Genomic DNA, 15,890 nt, shown 5'->3' with positions numbered 1-15,890 from the left:
AATGCCCACAGCCCCCAGTATGCATATTCTATTGAGCTTAGATAAGTCATGTCTGCTCATTCTGGACAGCCTATTGTGTGCTCCTGTCGGAATTGCACACTTCTTTCACATTTCTTCCTAATGCTGAGCATAGGCTGGGAGTTGCTGGATAGCAATGCAAATTAGCCTCAAGAAACATCTAGGGAAAAGTAGCTTTTTAAAAGTTACTTTTCCTTAATAATTATTAAAAATCTTAATTCAGCATTTAATTTGATTTTACTAACTATTAAATATTGTTGGTTGTTTAATTATTTTTCAAGCTGGTACCAATTTAGATATTTAATATTAGCATTTTAATCTGTACTCTGATTTTCTACATAGGAGATTTAGGCCTATCACAGTGACAACAGATGTTAGGGCCTTGTCACTGTAGGGACATGGTGGTGATCATTTTCTGCTTGTCCCTCTTTTAAATACCATACACCCTGCATTATAGGCTGCACATCCTTCATAGAGGAGCCTTAACAAAATATAAAATCTAGGTCTTTACATGTCAAAAACTGTTATTTTGACAGGTTGCAGTGTAGATTTGCACTGTAGCAGTCTGGCTACAAAGCATAGGCCTGTAGCCATGTTTGCACTGCCACTGTAGTGGATGGCACAATAGGTGCTGAAACCCAGGGGCATACAAGCAAGTTAAAATAAGCCATTCAGGAATAAGCTAATATAACCATATTTAAAGATGGAGAAAAGGCACTTTACTCCTGGTTAGCAGGGGAAAAGGGCACAGAATTCCAAAACTAGCAAAAATAGGGCACATAAAAAGCAAGCAATCTGGAGTGACCATGCAAAAAAGGCGGATTGCCTACAGTCACCATGTATAACTAGAGATGGTGTCTTAATCACTGCATTCCCCTGAATCAGGAAGGAGATTCTCAAGTGGGACTGTACAACTGTGGTCTGACATAGTGACATTGGTCAGTGGCCTGGCATCCACCAATGTGTGATGAGTAGTGCATCCCATCCCATTAATGTACACGCCCAAAGCATTTGCAAAGTCTAAATCACTCACCAAGTTTTCTCATAGTGACTCCAGGTCTGGATGGCATTATTTGTGGGGCAGAAGATCTTGTCCTGAAGGAAATTACCTAGATTTTAAGAGCTAGATTGGGGATGATGTTCAAATTCTGACAAAGCCTCATGCAATCCATGCGATCTCTGTTGTACTGTGTTTCTGTAGGTGATATCTGCACTTTAGAACTGAACTTCTTCAACATGTTTAGTCAGTAGTGTGTATTATTGCATTACAATCCTCCCCTAGCAGAGCAACTTGTACTTTTGTTAAATCTCTTACAGCATGCTCTTTGGTATTTTTCTCCTGTGTAACTTTTGATGACGATGAAGCATACAGGATGGGGGAAATAGAATTTCTTGGTGTGTTATGGTGCTGAGAAGTGATGGGCAACCGTGACCATGTGCTTCCCGTGCCCAAGCAGCCTACCCATATGCTCAAAATCTGTCTGGACAATGCCACTTTTACATGGTGAAAGGAGAATTTGGATACCAGACCTTTCCGGCTGGATTTTCGAGAAGCACTGGATACGTGGCAGCTTTCATGAAACAGAAGCTCCCCCTCTGGATCCTGATTCAGTCCGCAGGCCTATTTAATCCTAGCTGCTGGGCTTGGAACTGAGAGCCAGATGTCAGGGCCTTGCTCCTACAGTACCATAACGAGATGATGGATCACATTCTGAATGTTTGCCTACCTTGGTTGTCCCAATTAATTATTTTACCACGATAAATCCCACCAAGCACACTAAATTGGTTCTTAATTTTACTTATTTTTCAACCATGGGGTTTAAATTGTATTTTTTTCTCTTTGTCTCTAATGATGAGGGACACAGAGGGCCTAATTTCCACCTCCTGGGGAAGACAAAGACATGCGGGAAATGACAAATGTGGATTTTTACTATTGCCCAGCATGGGCAGCAATGTGCAAAAAAGAACATGGCTTCAGATGTAAAAAATATTTTAAAAAAAATAAAAATAGAGTTAATAGCCGAGGCGATTCGAGCACTGAAATATGCTGTCAAAAATCGCAAAAGAACTCAGTTTAAAATAGTTAATTGACAAGTTTGCGTCAGCTGTTTTTAAAGCAACTCGTTATTTTGAGTTTTTATGCTCTTTTGAGTTTTTAAGCTGAAGCTTAATGTACATAAAAAGCATCTCGTGCCTCACCTTTAGGCCATTGGTGGATGACCAGAAATGCGCAGAGAAACTGCGTATTAGCTGACGTTTAGTCATACTAGATGTTTAGTGATTAGCATTTGATGCTAGAGGCATTTAATGGATGGTTAGCATTGGACATCCAGCAACTCATGCGTGTCCAGAAGTATATAAATGGCTTTTACTGAAAGATCATGAGGAGATGTTTGACATCGTGAAACCACGGCAGTACTAAATATGCAAATTTGAACGTGTGGCAAACTTTGGACATTTGCTGTGCCAGCAGTAATTGGTAGTGACTTTTCATGGTTAACCATCAGCGAATATATCTTGGCGTAAGGAAAGTATCTTGATGTCATGAATACCCTTTTAGCTTTGAGCCCCTTTCTGATAATTGGCAAAGATCTCTTGGCCTACAGCGGATGAACACTTATAGATATTGAAAAATGACTTATCAACATTTGATCCATCTACTAACGTAGATCATCTTTTGAACATCAGCATGAGAAAGAACTATATTGTTTACAAGCAGTGCGGTCTTTATCTGTGGCATTGAATTGTGCAGGTGTCTTATCTTTTTCTGAAAACTTTCCAGGGTGATTCGAAAGTGTCAGGATATGAATCCTGCTGAATGAAAGTCTTCAGGTCGCCTGCCATTAGAACCCTGAGAGATTTAATGAAAGTCGCCGGGGGAGAGGGGTGTTTATTTTTTTTTAGTACAGATATGGCCGATCACCAGGATGCCAGAGCACTTTGCACATTGGAAGATATAACACAAAAATCATGGCACACCAGAGCTAGACCCGAAATAGAAAGATGAAGACGCTGTTGAATGCTTTCGCTTGTGTGTTGTGTCCATTTGTTAACTTTATTTTGGTGCCCAGATCTTTGGAAAGGACTGAACAGGCTTGTAGCCCCATTGTAAACCTGTTGCTGAGATGCCTGGAAAAATGTTTAAGTTTTTGGCACTTCGTTACAGATGTGGCTGTCATTTGAGACATTTTATGAAGCATCATAAGAAATCTGTTGCATTGATTTATAAAATGCAGTAACAACGCTTTGATTCCAGTCACCCGTTCCCAAGTAACTGCTGATCCTGTCTTGATCGCGCACGCCTGCTCTTTCATTCATCTCTCTCTCTCTGCCTTTTTTGTGGTGTCTCTGCTTTCTTCACTCAGATGTTTTCCTCCCTTTTTCTGTGCATTTGTTTCGTGTGGTGGGAATGCTAAATTCATGAAATGCTGTAGAGTGCTAGCCTGGCGAGTCCAAATTGTGGGTCAGCAATGGTTGCCAACATTCACTCAGGCGTAAAAATGTGACACATGGAAGCCGAGACAGCATCGGGTGGTGAGGACACTAGGTCCAGCTGGGCTGAGGTCTCGTTGGCTGACCAAGCAGACCCCAATATTACAGCTGTCCTACGAAGGCCTTCTAGAAGTCTATGCACCTTTGTACGCCAAGAAACCCTACTACACCCTAGTTGTCTGCATTTGCTTGTGATCTCTACAGAGATGTGTCTTTGCATTTCTTTCGCGTACAGCCTCTTTGTTGAGGCATTTTCGTTCGACATGATTCAAACCCTTTTCGCTCCAATTTTGTTCTCTTGGTAGTTGGACCACGCACTGCCACTGTTCACGACTTGTTGTGATGCATCTAACTGTTGGTGCCGTGTCATCATATATCGTGGGGTGTGATGGCGCCAATTATCTTATTGCAGTTTGTCTGGTGCACTGTCATAAAACATCGCCTGATTTGGGTTTGGAGGCCACCAAAAATCACATTGCTTACAGTGTGATGTCTCAAAACAACGTAATGTGTACAGCACACTGTCAGTAATTACTATGATATTTTAGGTACATTGGCAGCAAATTTATTTACTATATATAATTAACTGTTTACAAAGTCTCATTTATGTGTATATGATTCCAGTCAATTAAACAATAATACATGTGTTCCAGTGTTTGCAGCACCTTTGCAATTGTACTTTCAGTCCCATTGATTATAATAATAATATAATTATTATTGCCACTGACTTTATATGAATATAAACACACTGTCTCTAAATAATATGGATATTGAATTATACAAGCCAAATATGTAAAAATATATGGTGTTGTGCTTCTAAATATGCTTATATGTTTGCTGTGACATTTATGGATTTTGTAATATTTTAGTGCAAAGTTTTTTGGGCAAAATAGAAAATATGTCTTAATTCTTAAAGATAATCAGCAGATTTGGACCTGTTGTTTTCTCTCTTCTTGCACTGGAACGTGACTGACAGTTTCATAATCGACTAACCCTTCATGTAAGATTATATTTTGTATATACTATAAAATGTCACTAAATCAATTTCATGTATCAGTGGAAAGTCAATAAGACCCTTCACATATCCATGTACTTCTATAAATATGTAATCATATTCTTACAAAGTCATGAATCACTTTGATGTATCAAGGTGTATATATGTTAGGCAGTTCATGAGCTTCCCAGTTCGCTAACAAAACACTAGTCGCATAATGTGACATGTGCAATTTTATTTTAATATATTTTGTCACACATTGTGAGCAATATCTAAAGATTGTGTATAATGCTAATAGTAAACACTTATTTTCTCACTCCTTATCCCTACCTTGATTTTACTTTTGCATGCTAAACGTTTAAATAATACTTTCTAACTGTAGTAACAATATATCACGGCCATGTAGGTGTTCTTTTTGATGTGTATAACATTTTACACATAAATGCATTTAAAAAAACAACTGACACTAAATAAATTGACCCCCCTGCCCACATGTTTTCCCACTTGGTAATCCTTTAAAATGCATGCTTCCCAAAGCACCTCTCATCTTTTTATTTTAGAATTTGTCCAAATGGCGATTTGATGTAGTGAGACTTGAGTGTTTAGTGATACATGAATTAATTCAACATAAATTCACTAAAGAAAACGGTATTTTCCTTGTATTTTGGCTCCCCTCTTGCTTAGGTAGTTCAAGATCGATTTCTCATTGACTACGCACGGCCGTTTATTTTAATTGCAATTATACAAATATAAATATTTACATCATAGCACACTAAATATCTACATCTATTAAATCGTCAGTGTAATGGCACTTTACCCATATTACAGCACATTACTACTGAATGCTTCACCATGTCGGGCAGTGTATTGAACACCTTAATAGATCAATAACTTCTCACTAAACACTCATTTTTTTACAGGTACAGTGTCATTAAATACCTAAATATATTGATACATCATTAAATGTATTAATATACCAGTTTAAGTCACCATAGATGGCATAGTGGATCGGGTCCACTTTATTTTGTCCATCATAAGAGTGCTATTAGGCTGTCTGAGTGCCACTCGCTGAGAGGAGTTGCTGAGGCAGGAGGATGCTCCACCATCTTCCAGACCAGGTCGTTTATCAGTCTCCTCAAGGTGATTGTCATTACTGCCAAGATTCCCACATCGGCCAGTAACAGTGCTCTCAGCAACAAAACGAAGAAAGTAGTGGAAAACCTGCCTTTTTGAGCATACACTAAGCTTAGTGTTCACGTACCTCACACGTGCCTTTTTTGAGCATACGCTAAGTTTAGTGTTCACGTACCTCAGGTTTGTTCATCTGCCACATTCCTCTTGCTTCTCCGCTTAGGGATCCTACCTCAACGTAAAGCTCTCGAAAATCTCTCCACTTCTGGTTTAGTTATATACATACAACATTGTCATGCATTTGTTCATTCAACATACTGGTACACTATCACTAGTTACCTTTTATATTTGTGAAATGTCACTAAATATCGTAATACGCGGACTCTCAATGTAGCTTAAACTATAATATATTAGTTAGGTGGTTTCAAATACTTCAATATGTCACTGAAATGTGACAAATCACCTGAACATCAGGAAAATGTACTACATTGGTTTTATTGTCAATAAATAGCACATTTTGTCTGTACGATATAACTATAAACTGTAACAGAATAGAATAATTTTAATGAAGATTTTTGTATGCCAGCAAATTGCCTCTAAACACCACAGCACATCAGTACAGTGTCTGTGAATGCCTTAATATAGTTCTCAAATGTAAATAAAAACGTCAATCCATTGGGAAGATTTGACCAAATGTCTTACAATTGAAATATGTAGATTGAATGTTAGTGAATACATGCATATATCAGTGAAATGGCATTAAACACATGGTAGATTACCAAAATTAGTGAAATATCAGTAACGGGGTATCATAATATGATGTGACATGGCATGGCAGTAAGGTTTACTATGCAATATTAGTATACATTAATTACTTTAAGATGCCATTGATACTATAGTATATACCATAATTCAGATGTTCTTTGCCACCGTTTATACATATCCGATGCCACATTGGTCTAACACAATATCTTATTGCCTAAGCATTCAATGTAATATTCTGTATTTTCTGGTCGCTCTGATAAGCATTGTGTTTTCTTTGCATAATGTGTGGTGTGATCTTTAAATCCCCTTACATAGACAGGAGATGATTTGATGATTGTCAAATCTCTCGTCTTCTTCCTAATGAAATGCTCATCTCTTGGTTCGTGTAATTAAATAACTGTCAACAGTAGGATCCTGCATCTTATATCTTAGCACTGGTTTTGTGGAGCTTTCGAATGCCCCTCAAATTGTATTCACTTCATTCAGTAATTGCAGGAAGATAAATGCTGTTCTTAGGAGCACATGGGATGTCTGTGCAGGGGTATCAAAGCCTTGGACCTATGGCACATTTGTAACACAGGATCAAGAACCACCGGTGAACTGTAAATGTTCTCTGTGCGCAGCAGCTCTTTGAGAGGTATGGCCAACACTTTTGTTTCAGGAGGAAGGAAAATGAAACTCAGCAAGGCAAACACAGGAAAGTCTTCCCTGGGAAAGTCAAAGGTGTGATTTAGAAATTAATTTCTCCATACTGAGTGTCTGGCAAAATCCTCCTACAAATCCTATTCAAAACTAAATAGAAGCTTCAGAAGAGGGGTGGTTGATATTTAGTGTATTGCAGTATTGCTAAGTATTTTACCAGAGCAGCTAGGAACCGCTCTTTTTCCGCTTTATTTCAAAGCTTCTTTTAGCATGAGCAAAAAGGGAATTGTGTCCTGCATGCACAATGCTTCCAGCAACAGTGAAAACAAATCCACTATTAAAAATACATAGGTAGGTGTTGAATAAACTGTTGGTGATCTCTTGTGTGGTGCTGATCACAGCCCTTGGCCTTCAGTTGCTGGTTGATGTTTAGTACAAGATCGCTGTACGAACTATAGGTGTTGAATAAACTGTTGGTGATCTCTTGTGTGGTGCTGATCACACCCCTTGGCCTTCAGTTGCTGGTTGATGTTTAGTACAAGATCGCTGTACGAACTATAGGTGTTGAATAAACTGTTGGTGATCTCTTGTGTGGTGCTGATCACAGCCCTTGGCCTTCAGTTGCTGGTTGATGTTTAGTACAAGATCGCTGTACGAACTGGCCTTATCTGCTTTGGATGGCTCCTTGTTTACCTGGGGTTCTGAATGGATAAGCGCAATGTGCTTTTTTTTCCTTTGCAAGTGATTGAAATGGAAGAGCCGGTCTTTCTTGGACTGGGCAGATAGATAGCCGTAAGGCAGGAAGAGGATGGGATCCACAAAATGAAAGTGTGTAACTAGAGGTAGAATTGAGGATAGAAACTCTAAGAAAAGAAAGGTGCAGGAATGAAACACTAAACTAAAACTTAAATTGGAACAATTAAATTGCATCTCGGAAGAGTAACAACTGAAGAAGAAAAACCAAATTAATGCATGAAAAAATAAAGAAATAGAAATAAAATTGCTGGAAGTGGACTGAAAAGTAAGCCGGGAAGTTAAAACTGATATCTTTGTTCCTCTGTTTTGCAAATTGTTATTGGCACTTGTCAGGCCGTCATCATATTTTAAAACGTGGTAAATATTGTTAGAGACGTTTGTCATCCATGTGCTGGCACCCCGATCTCTGGCACTGAAGGCAACAAAAGAGTGTTCATGTGCACGCTATTTCTATTACTCACGGAGAGTAGTCTCCGCAGTGAAAGCGAAGATGCCACGAAAAGAAAATGATAGCGCTCAATTTACGTGATAAGTAAAATTATTGTTGAATTTTTGGGCTCGCTTTTATATATTTTCATATATTTTGACCACTTCTTTTTTTCCAGTACTGTAACACTTTTGGGTAAGAATGGGGGTGAGGGCTTAAATAGAATTTTCACCTCGGTTCTCAGTTACTGAATGAAAAGAGCGAAAAAGAGAGGAGTCTGGAGCAGGAGAGAAAATCTCAGGCCAGCAGCTGTTGTAGGGCCTAGTGGGAATGTGGATGTTGTGTGTTTTTTAATGCCAAACAGTCCATATTGAGGCAGAAAGGGAACAAAAATCGCTAAAATTCACTAAAAAATGGAGAAGTGTCGGACTCTGCTTATTCATTAGATGTGAACTTGTCGGTTTGCTAAATAGTTTTCAGTCTGTGCTCAGCTCTCTCTCGTGCTCTCTCTCTCTCTCTTGCTAGCTCGCTCCCTTTCCTCCTCCCTCCCTCCCCCCCCCTTGTCTCCCTTTGACGCTGCTATTGGCTGCCCAAGCGAGTGTCTCTTTGCCAAAATAGGTGGATCCTTCTGTTCCTGGCATTGGCACAGGCAAAGGTTGGGGACTGTGCATGAAAGGAGAAAGAGAGAGAGAGAGAGAGTTTGAGAGCAAAGAAAACAGAAAAATGCTGTGAGGATTCGTTTGCCAGGAGCTCCGAGTGCTTTCCTCTCCGAACCTACCCAGCTCTCCAAACCTGTGACCTCCCTCTCTGTGCAGGCAGACACAGGCAGCTAACTTTGCATCTTTTCATCCCTGCCAAGGCCTCAGCGACTTCCCTTTTGCTGTTTTATTCTCTTCCCTCCCCCAGTATCTCTGCACCCGCGATTTTATTTTCTTTCCTAATCGTACATGTAGACATTTATGTTTTTTTTCTTGCCCAGAAGCATTGTCGGTGCTCTCCCTTGGCTGCTGTTTACTTTTCAAGCGCCCCAATTTTCTGGCCCTGGTCTCTTGTTTATTTACTCTTGTTGTTCTCTCCCCCACCTGGTACCGCAAGGCCACTCTTTTGCCCCCACAACTCCCCTTCCAAACTCCTAAAACGCTCAGTTCACTGTTTTAATTTTTATTCTTAAGTAGATCTCCTCCCTGGCTGTAAAAAAAATATAAATATATATCCGTATATATATTGATATATATTTATATAATTGGAGATATTTTTTTGGGGGGGACAGGATACCAATTTGTAGCTATTTGGGCTCCTTCCCCTTAACAGCTCTACCTAACGCTCGTCCACCCACCAACCTCACCACAAGTCCACTAAGCTCAGAATATTGATATCCTGTTGCTAGATTCGTCGCGATGTGCAAGAGGAATGGTAACTATTATTACATTTTTTTCCAACTTTTTTTTAATGTGTTAATAGACTTGCATATGAATTATATATTGTTTACGTTTTTATTCATTTATCTTTGCTGTTAAATGCTTATGCAAAAATTGATCTGGTTTTTGGCCAAACCAGTTGGCGCCTCAGATATGCTTTTTTTAACATAAATGGTGAAAGTTTCACTGAAAGCCAGCTGCAATGGCTCATATTTCATATTGGTAAATGCAGCGCTGTTTAAGCCTACTTTGAATGAAAAAATATTGTCTGTTCAACATTGTATTATTTTTTTCTTTTTAATGCAATTGCAAATTTGTTTGTAGGCCAACATCTTTCCTGTAGATTGCAGCTTACGCCTTTCTCTCCTTCCTCATTTTTTTCTCAGGATGAATTCCATCCATTTATCGAGGCTCTCCTCCCTCATGTCCGTGCCTTCTCATATACCTGGTTCAACCTGCAAGCCCGGAAGCGAAAGTATTTCAAGAAGCACGAGAAGCGGATGTCCAAGGATGAAGAGCGTGCAGTCAAAGATGAGCTGCTCGGCGAGAAGCCTGAGATCAAGCAGAAGTGGGCCTCCCGGCTGCTGGCCAAGCTACGCAAGGACATCCGGCCCGAGTTCCGTGAGGACTTTGTTCTGACCATCACCAGCAAGAAGGCACCATGTTGTGTGCTCTCCAACCCAGACCAGAAGGGCAAGATCCGCCGGATCGACTGCCTACGGCAGGCCGACAAAGTGTGGCGGCTGGACTTAGTCATGGTCATTTTGTTCAAAGGGATCCCCCTCGAAAGTACTGACGGGGAACGGCTGTACAAGTCACAGCAGTGCTCGAACCCTGGCCTGTGTGTCCAGCCCCATCACATTGGGGTATCGATCAAGGAGCTAGACCTCTATTTGGCCTACTTTGTGCACAACCCAGGTACGTCAAAGACCCTGTGTGCTTTTACAATGTTGCTTTTTTGTATTTCTTAACAGTTGTCTTCTGTTCAAGCTATTTCCTTATCCAAAATTAACTGAACCTCTTTCTCCACCTGTCTTCACTTTAAAAAACAAAATTAGTATTTTCAGTCCATTAAACAGGATCTCAATTTCAAAGAATGCTTTTTCGCCTTCTTGTAGGCCATGATGCTTTCAAGTTATTAAATCTCAATTTTAACCAGGTACTTCTTCAAGTATGACTGACTGCTTGGTTTATCACTGGCGTCAAAATGAGTCCCCAAACAAATCTGAAAGAAAAAATGTCAGGTCAAAGTTCTCCCGAGGCCCAGCCCACTTTAAAAGCACCTCCCTGGTGATCTTTGCACAGACACTAGCGCCTCAACGGTGCAGTAGTCGCATAAAGGCGATTTGCAATAACCTCCGCTTAAATGTAAGCATTTAAGCTCAGCACAGTTAGCCTGACTTTATTTTTTTTTAGAAAAGCTGAACCGCGATGCAATGAATGAGTAGATAGACTGATGATCGGGGCAGGCAGTGTTGAAGGCCTGGGTCTTGTATGAAACCAAGCGGGATCTCGGCATTCCGTGAAAAAGGCAAGGAGTGTTCCTCGGCAGTTATTTGGGTTTAAAATTAAGCTTCTCTAAAACCGCACGCGCATTACTATAGCTTAATAGTTCTTCGCAAAAGGACCGTAAATGTTTGTAGAATACAAGTGCATCATACCCAATAGTCTACATGAGAGCCGAGACACGGGTTGTCTCCGGCGGGTTAAAATCAGACGTAAAATTGCACAGAAAAACCCATTTCCTTTCTCTGTGGTGAAGGAGTTAAACAGTGCTCCGCTCTTCCTAGGAACGGCGCCCACATTTTCGCAACCTTTTGCCAATGCCCCGTGGCACAGACGCAACCAGCTCTTCAAAAGCTGCCTCCAAAGTGCCCCGGCCACGCTGGGTTTCCAGTCTGCAGGTAAACCGAGCTTCCTCTTCGGGGGGTGAAAACACAGGCTGATCCTACGGTAAAATGAGAACCTCTCATTCGTAAACCACACAAAACACTTACACAAAAATCACACCCCTCACCTCTCTGTTTTTTTGGGTGGGCGTGGAGTCGTCGGAAGAGAGAGAAAGGGCTTTGTGAGTTTAATTGTGAGGTTAGCTAAATGGGGTAACCACAAACCCAGCGTACTTTTCACCAAGGCGGTACGGCTTTAAAAATTGCCATTGTATACACTCTGGGTGAAGAAACTTTCTCTAAAGAGTCGCATCTCTGGTTTCCTTTTGTTATGTATTTAAAATATTTTTCCTGCATATTTCAATTTCTTCTTGATTCTTTCAGAAAACATCCCGGTCGATTTGTCTTTCTTGTTTTTTTTTCCCCTCTGCCTATTTCCTATCACCCGATACTTTTGATTCTGGACACGAGGTCTGACTTTCTGTGTATGTGCTCAGAGCAGGGGGGCGTGGGACACTCAGTGCTGCAGACTGAGTGACCGCGAAGCATTTTGATCATGTATCCCTGAAAATAAAATAAAAACATGTATAGAAATGTACTTTTCAGCATTAACAACCAGTGTCCCCACAAACTGGCTATTTATTTAATCGTTTCACTCTCATATGTTTTAACGACTCACCTATGACGTGATCGCTTTGCTTTTTATCTAATCATCCTATTTTTTCGCTGCTGAATTTTGTCTCCGTTCCTTCCCCTTTGCTAGTTCATGTGACTCATTCAGCAAGGTGATATAGCGGGCATCGTGGAGTAATATAATCCCTAGACAATCAATATCTCGCCATGAAAAAGCAGGTGTACAAATGTATGTTTTTCTTTTTGCCCATCACTATCAATGAATGTTTACTGTAGGGTTTACAGACTTCAATTTCAGTAGATTAAATGGCACCAATGTCTCCAGGAGATTTTAGTGTCGTCTGTCGGGTAGGGAATCCTCGCTGATGCTGCCCTACTGACAGCCTGCTAAGTATTAGCTGGCCAGTTCCATTGCCCAGTACATGAGCGTCTGGGAGTATCACTCCGGCGAGGTGCCAGATGTTGGTGTAAGTAGGGCCTCCGTGGGTGGACACATAGAAGGTCAAGGCATTTCCCTTTACGTCATCCCCACAAACGCTCCAAGCGCAAGGGCTGCCTCGAGGATGTTGCCCCTTTCTTAGTTTCACAGCACCGAGCATTGTTAAAAATGGATTTCAGTGCCAATGATCTGTAGGTGTTGGCACGCAAGAGCCTCACCAATATGGACTGTCCCGAAACCACCTTTGCCAAGTGGCTCTTTCATCTACTTTTTACTTTGTCAGCAACGGGACTTTTTGATATATGAAGTTGTGTAGAGGAAGTACTTTTTAATTTGAAGTGATCTATCCATTTAAAGTAAATAATATTTTTATCCACATAGTAGTTCTTGACCCTTCCTGAAGTGATCTACGGAAGCTTTGTTCTGTGTTAATTCTGAATGTCTAAACACTATAAACTGATTTTGAATGTCTTCATCGCTAACTTACTTCTGTATGGTTGTTCAGTCGTATCGCCCTTCTCGGCCTACATGCCTGGCGCACAGCTCTCCGTGGCCAGCTTGGCTCGCTTTTTTTTTCTTTTGTGCTTTTTTTAGGCTTTACTCACGATCTCACGAAACCCTTCAGCTTGGAGGGTGGCTGAGCAGGGGTGGGTGATTTTATTTTTCCTATTTTGACTCACTTTTCAAATCAGTGCGGGTTACTGGAGGGACACACTTTCTATGGCTCTGGGGCGATCAAGTTTCTGCTCGACTTTCTGACAATGAGGAGCTCTGTGCAGCCTGGCACAGGGAGAGGGGGAGAGAGGGTGAAATGGCTGGCATGGCTGGGCAGACAGTATTGTGGAGATGGTAGCTGCTGCCAGCAGCACGGATTAGAGAGCGCTTCCCTCCCAAACAAAAAAGTCACATAAGAAACAAAAGAACCCATGGTCTAAAGGCGTCCAAATAAAAAAGTAAAAGGAAAGCAGTGAGGATGCCAAGATTGAAAAGAGTCAAAAATTTTGGAAAAAGAAGGTAAAATTAGCAGGAAGGCTCTGCCAGCACTTGGTTGCAGGATGTGATACCAGTATATCATGAAAGAGGAAAGATATCGCTTTTTTGCTTAATTAAATTGCTGCTGGCAAAGGCATGCATAGGTACCACGATGTACGTCTATCAGTAAATGTCCTTTCTTACAGCGTCACTTATTACTGCACAGGACCGGACAACAAAATATGAGCTTCTTCAGACCTGGCCGTCCATGAGTTCAGCGTTTCATTAATTTTTATTATTAGTTGCAATATGCGCCTTGGTCAGAGAGATTCGAAGCAAGGCCCTCTTTGAGCACAGTCTAGAAGTTGCAGTACATGACATAGTCTGCTATAGACCTCGCTTTTTCCTCTAGGCTCAACATCTGGGTGCCATGTTATCATTGGTAGAGGGGAGGGGGAGACCAGGTCTGACCTGTGATGCACGGGTTTGCTTTTGACTTTTCGCCATCATCTTCCTTCATCCACAATATCGCGCAACAGAATATGATTTGTCTGTGTCATTCGAGTGGGCAGACTTCAGGCTCTTTGTTCAAACTCTTCAATAGTTTCTTTCTCTTCGGCCTACTGGAGGGGTAAGGTGCTCAACAGATTTGACTTCTTAGATTTATTTCTGAGTTCCAACCACCAGCATCAGTTTTCATCTCTGGTTTTTAGCACTTCAGGGAAACCATTAAGTACACTTATAGATGGAGAAAGAATCAAGATAGGAGAGTTTAAAAATATGAAAAAATAAGAGGAAATATAAAGATTAGAGGAAAGCAAAATCGCACAAAATAGGAAAGGCAAAATGAAAAACGTGTAACTGAAAAAAGGTACTTTTGAGCTATTGAAAAATGACAGAGCGTACCGAAAAATAGAAAATGTAAGAGAAGCAGTGTTGTAGAGTAAATAGAAGAACAAAGCAAACATTAGAAACAATAATGTAAACTGGAGGTAAAGAGAACACAAGGTACATTTGAAAGGAAAGTTATGGACTGGAGAAAATATTTAAAAATCGGACTTGAGAGAGTACAAAAAAATTATTACATGAAACAAAGAGATGAACATGTTGGCATCCAGTGAAGAAAAAAGGACCATCTTAAATAAGAAAGAAGGACTCAATATTAAGATTCATAGGATGTGAAAATACAGAACAAAATGCAAGGCAAGAAATTCAAGAAAACAGTAATTCTCCCTAAAGAGACTGCTACAGCTTTGGTTACCAAGGAAGCAAGGAAAAAAGGTGCATCGGGAAAGGAAAAAAGTGACTTAAATCAGAGGCAGAAGTTGGAAATGAAAGAGACGTTAAGCTCTTTTAGAAGGAGTGCTAACTGGAAGCAAGGAAAGCAAACCAAGAATTTGGCAGCAGTTACGCTTTAACCTCATATCAAGCCACAGTCTAGATTCCACCGATCAAATATGCATACAAATAGATGTACTCAAAAAACACCCTTAATGCGTAATAAAACCAAATCATATATTCACATTGAATTACATTTTAATTTATTCTTGGTTTCTCGCTTTTTATTAATACCCAACCAATACATTTGATGCATACTAAATGCCCTTTTTCAGTGGACTACAGGAACCACACTTCTGTTTGTTCTCTGCAATTCAAACCTATACAAACCCAGTGCCAGTTCATACCTGGTGTTTTGTTCAGCTACAACTTTAAAACTCATTTCCATATTAAGTTCAGTCCTTGTACGTAGTTGTAGTCTTTCAATCAGTAACACACCAAAGGCATTCCAACTTCATTAATGTTGAAGCGTATCTTTGTTCTTTCTATCATGCCTCACTTTAAGTAGCCCCATCAACCATATGTCATCTTGGTGGTCTCTTTTTGTTACTTATTGTTTTTGTCCATAGGCAACATTTAACTTATTTCAGTTCTTTAATTAAGACCCCAATGATTGCCTTGTTTTAAAGTTTCTATCTAGAAGAACTTTCACATCATGATAATGTTTTGGCCCATACACCTCTCCTTAGTTTTTGTCTACAATTTCCATTACATGAAATCAAAGCTGAATAATATTATGTTGAAATTCTAGAAAATATTGAACAATACTGTTACACCCAGAGTACCTAATACCGAAATGTATATACAAAAATATAATATTTCATCACTGAAAGGAGAAGAAACAAGCTTCAGACAAATAAAAAAGACGAAAAGAAAACAGTAAAAGCAATGGGGCTCAAATGAATAAGAAGTTAGTTTCATTGCAGAAAGTAGTGAAAGAGAACTGCATGCAAGAAAATAGTGTTTAGATGCAAAG

The 15,890-nt window shown here is 40.1% G+C and overlaps 1 protein-coding gene across 19 annotated transcripts in view; it reads left to right on the top strand.

Moving 5' to 3' along the window:
* Nucleotides 1-15,890, top strand: part of NFIX (nuclear factor I X) — a 1,024,880-nt gene that overhangs the window by 526,582 nt on the left and 482,408 nt on the right. For 14 of the 19 annotated variants that reach the window (XM_069231933.1, XM_069231936.1, XM_069231932.1 and 11 more), the window contains one exon: nucleotides 10,030-10,561. In XM_069231933.1, the coding sequence (XP_069088034.1) occupies nucleotides 10,030-10,561 (532 nt within the window). Of the gene's footprint in view, nucleotides 1-8,888; nucleotides 9,639-10,029; nucleotides 10,562-15,890 lie in introns of those variants that run through there. The other 5 variants (XM_069231935.1, XM_069231934.1, XM_069231946.1 and 2 more) reach the window with 4 other exon arrangements.

The sequence above is a fragment of the Pleurodeles waltl genome, chromosome 4_2 (genome assembly GCF_031143425.1).
Source record: "Pleurodeles waltl isolate 20211129_DDA chromosome 4_2, aPleWal1.hap1.20221129, whole genome shotgun sequence".
In the NCBI taxonomy this organism is placed as follows: domain Eukaryota; kingdom Metazoa; phylum Chordata; class Amphibia; order Caudata; family Salamandridae; genus Pleurodeles; species Pleurodeles waltl.
The sequence above is the reverse complement of the archived record's forward strand: the minus strand, read 5'-3'. Positions and strand labels throughout refer to the sequence as shown.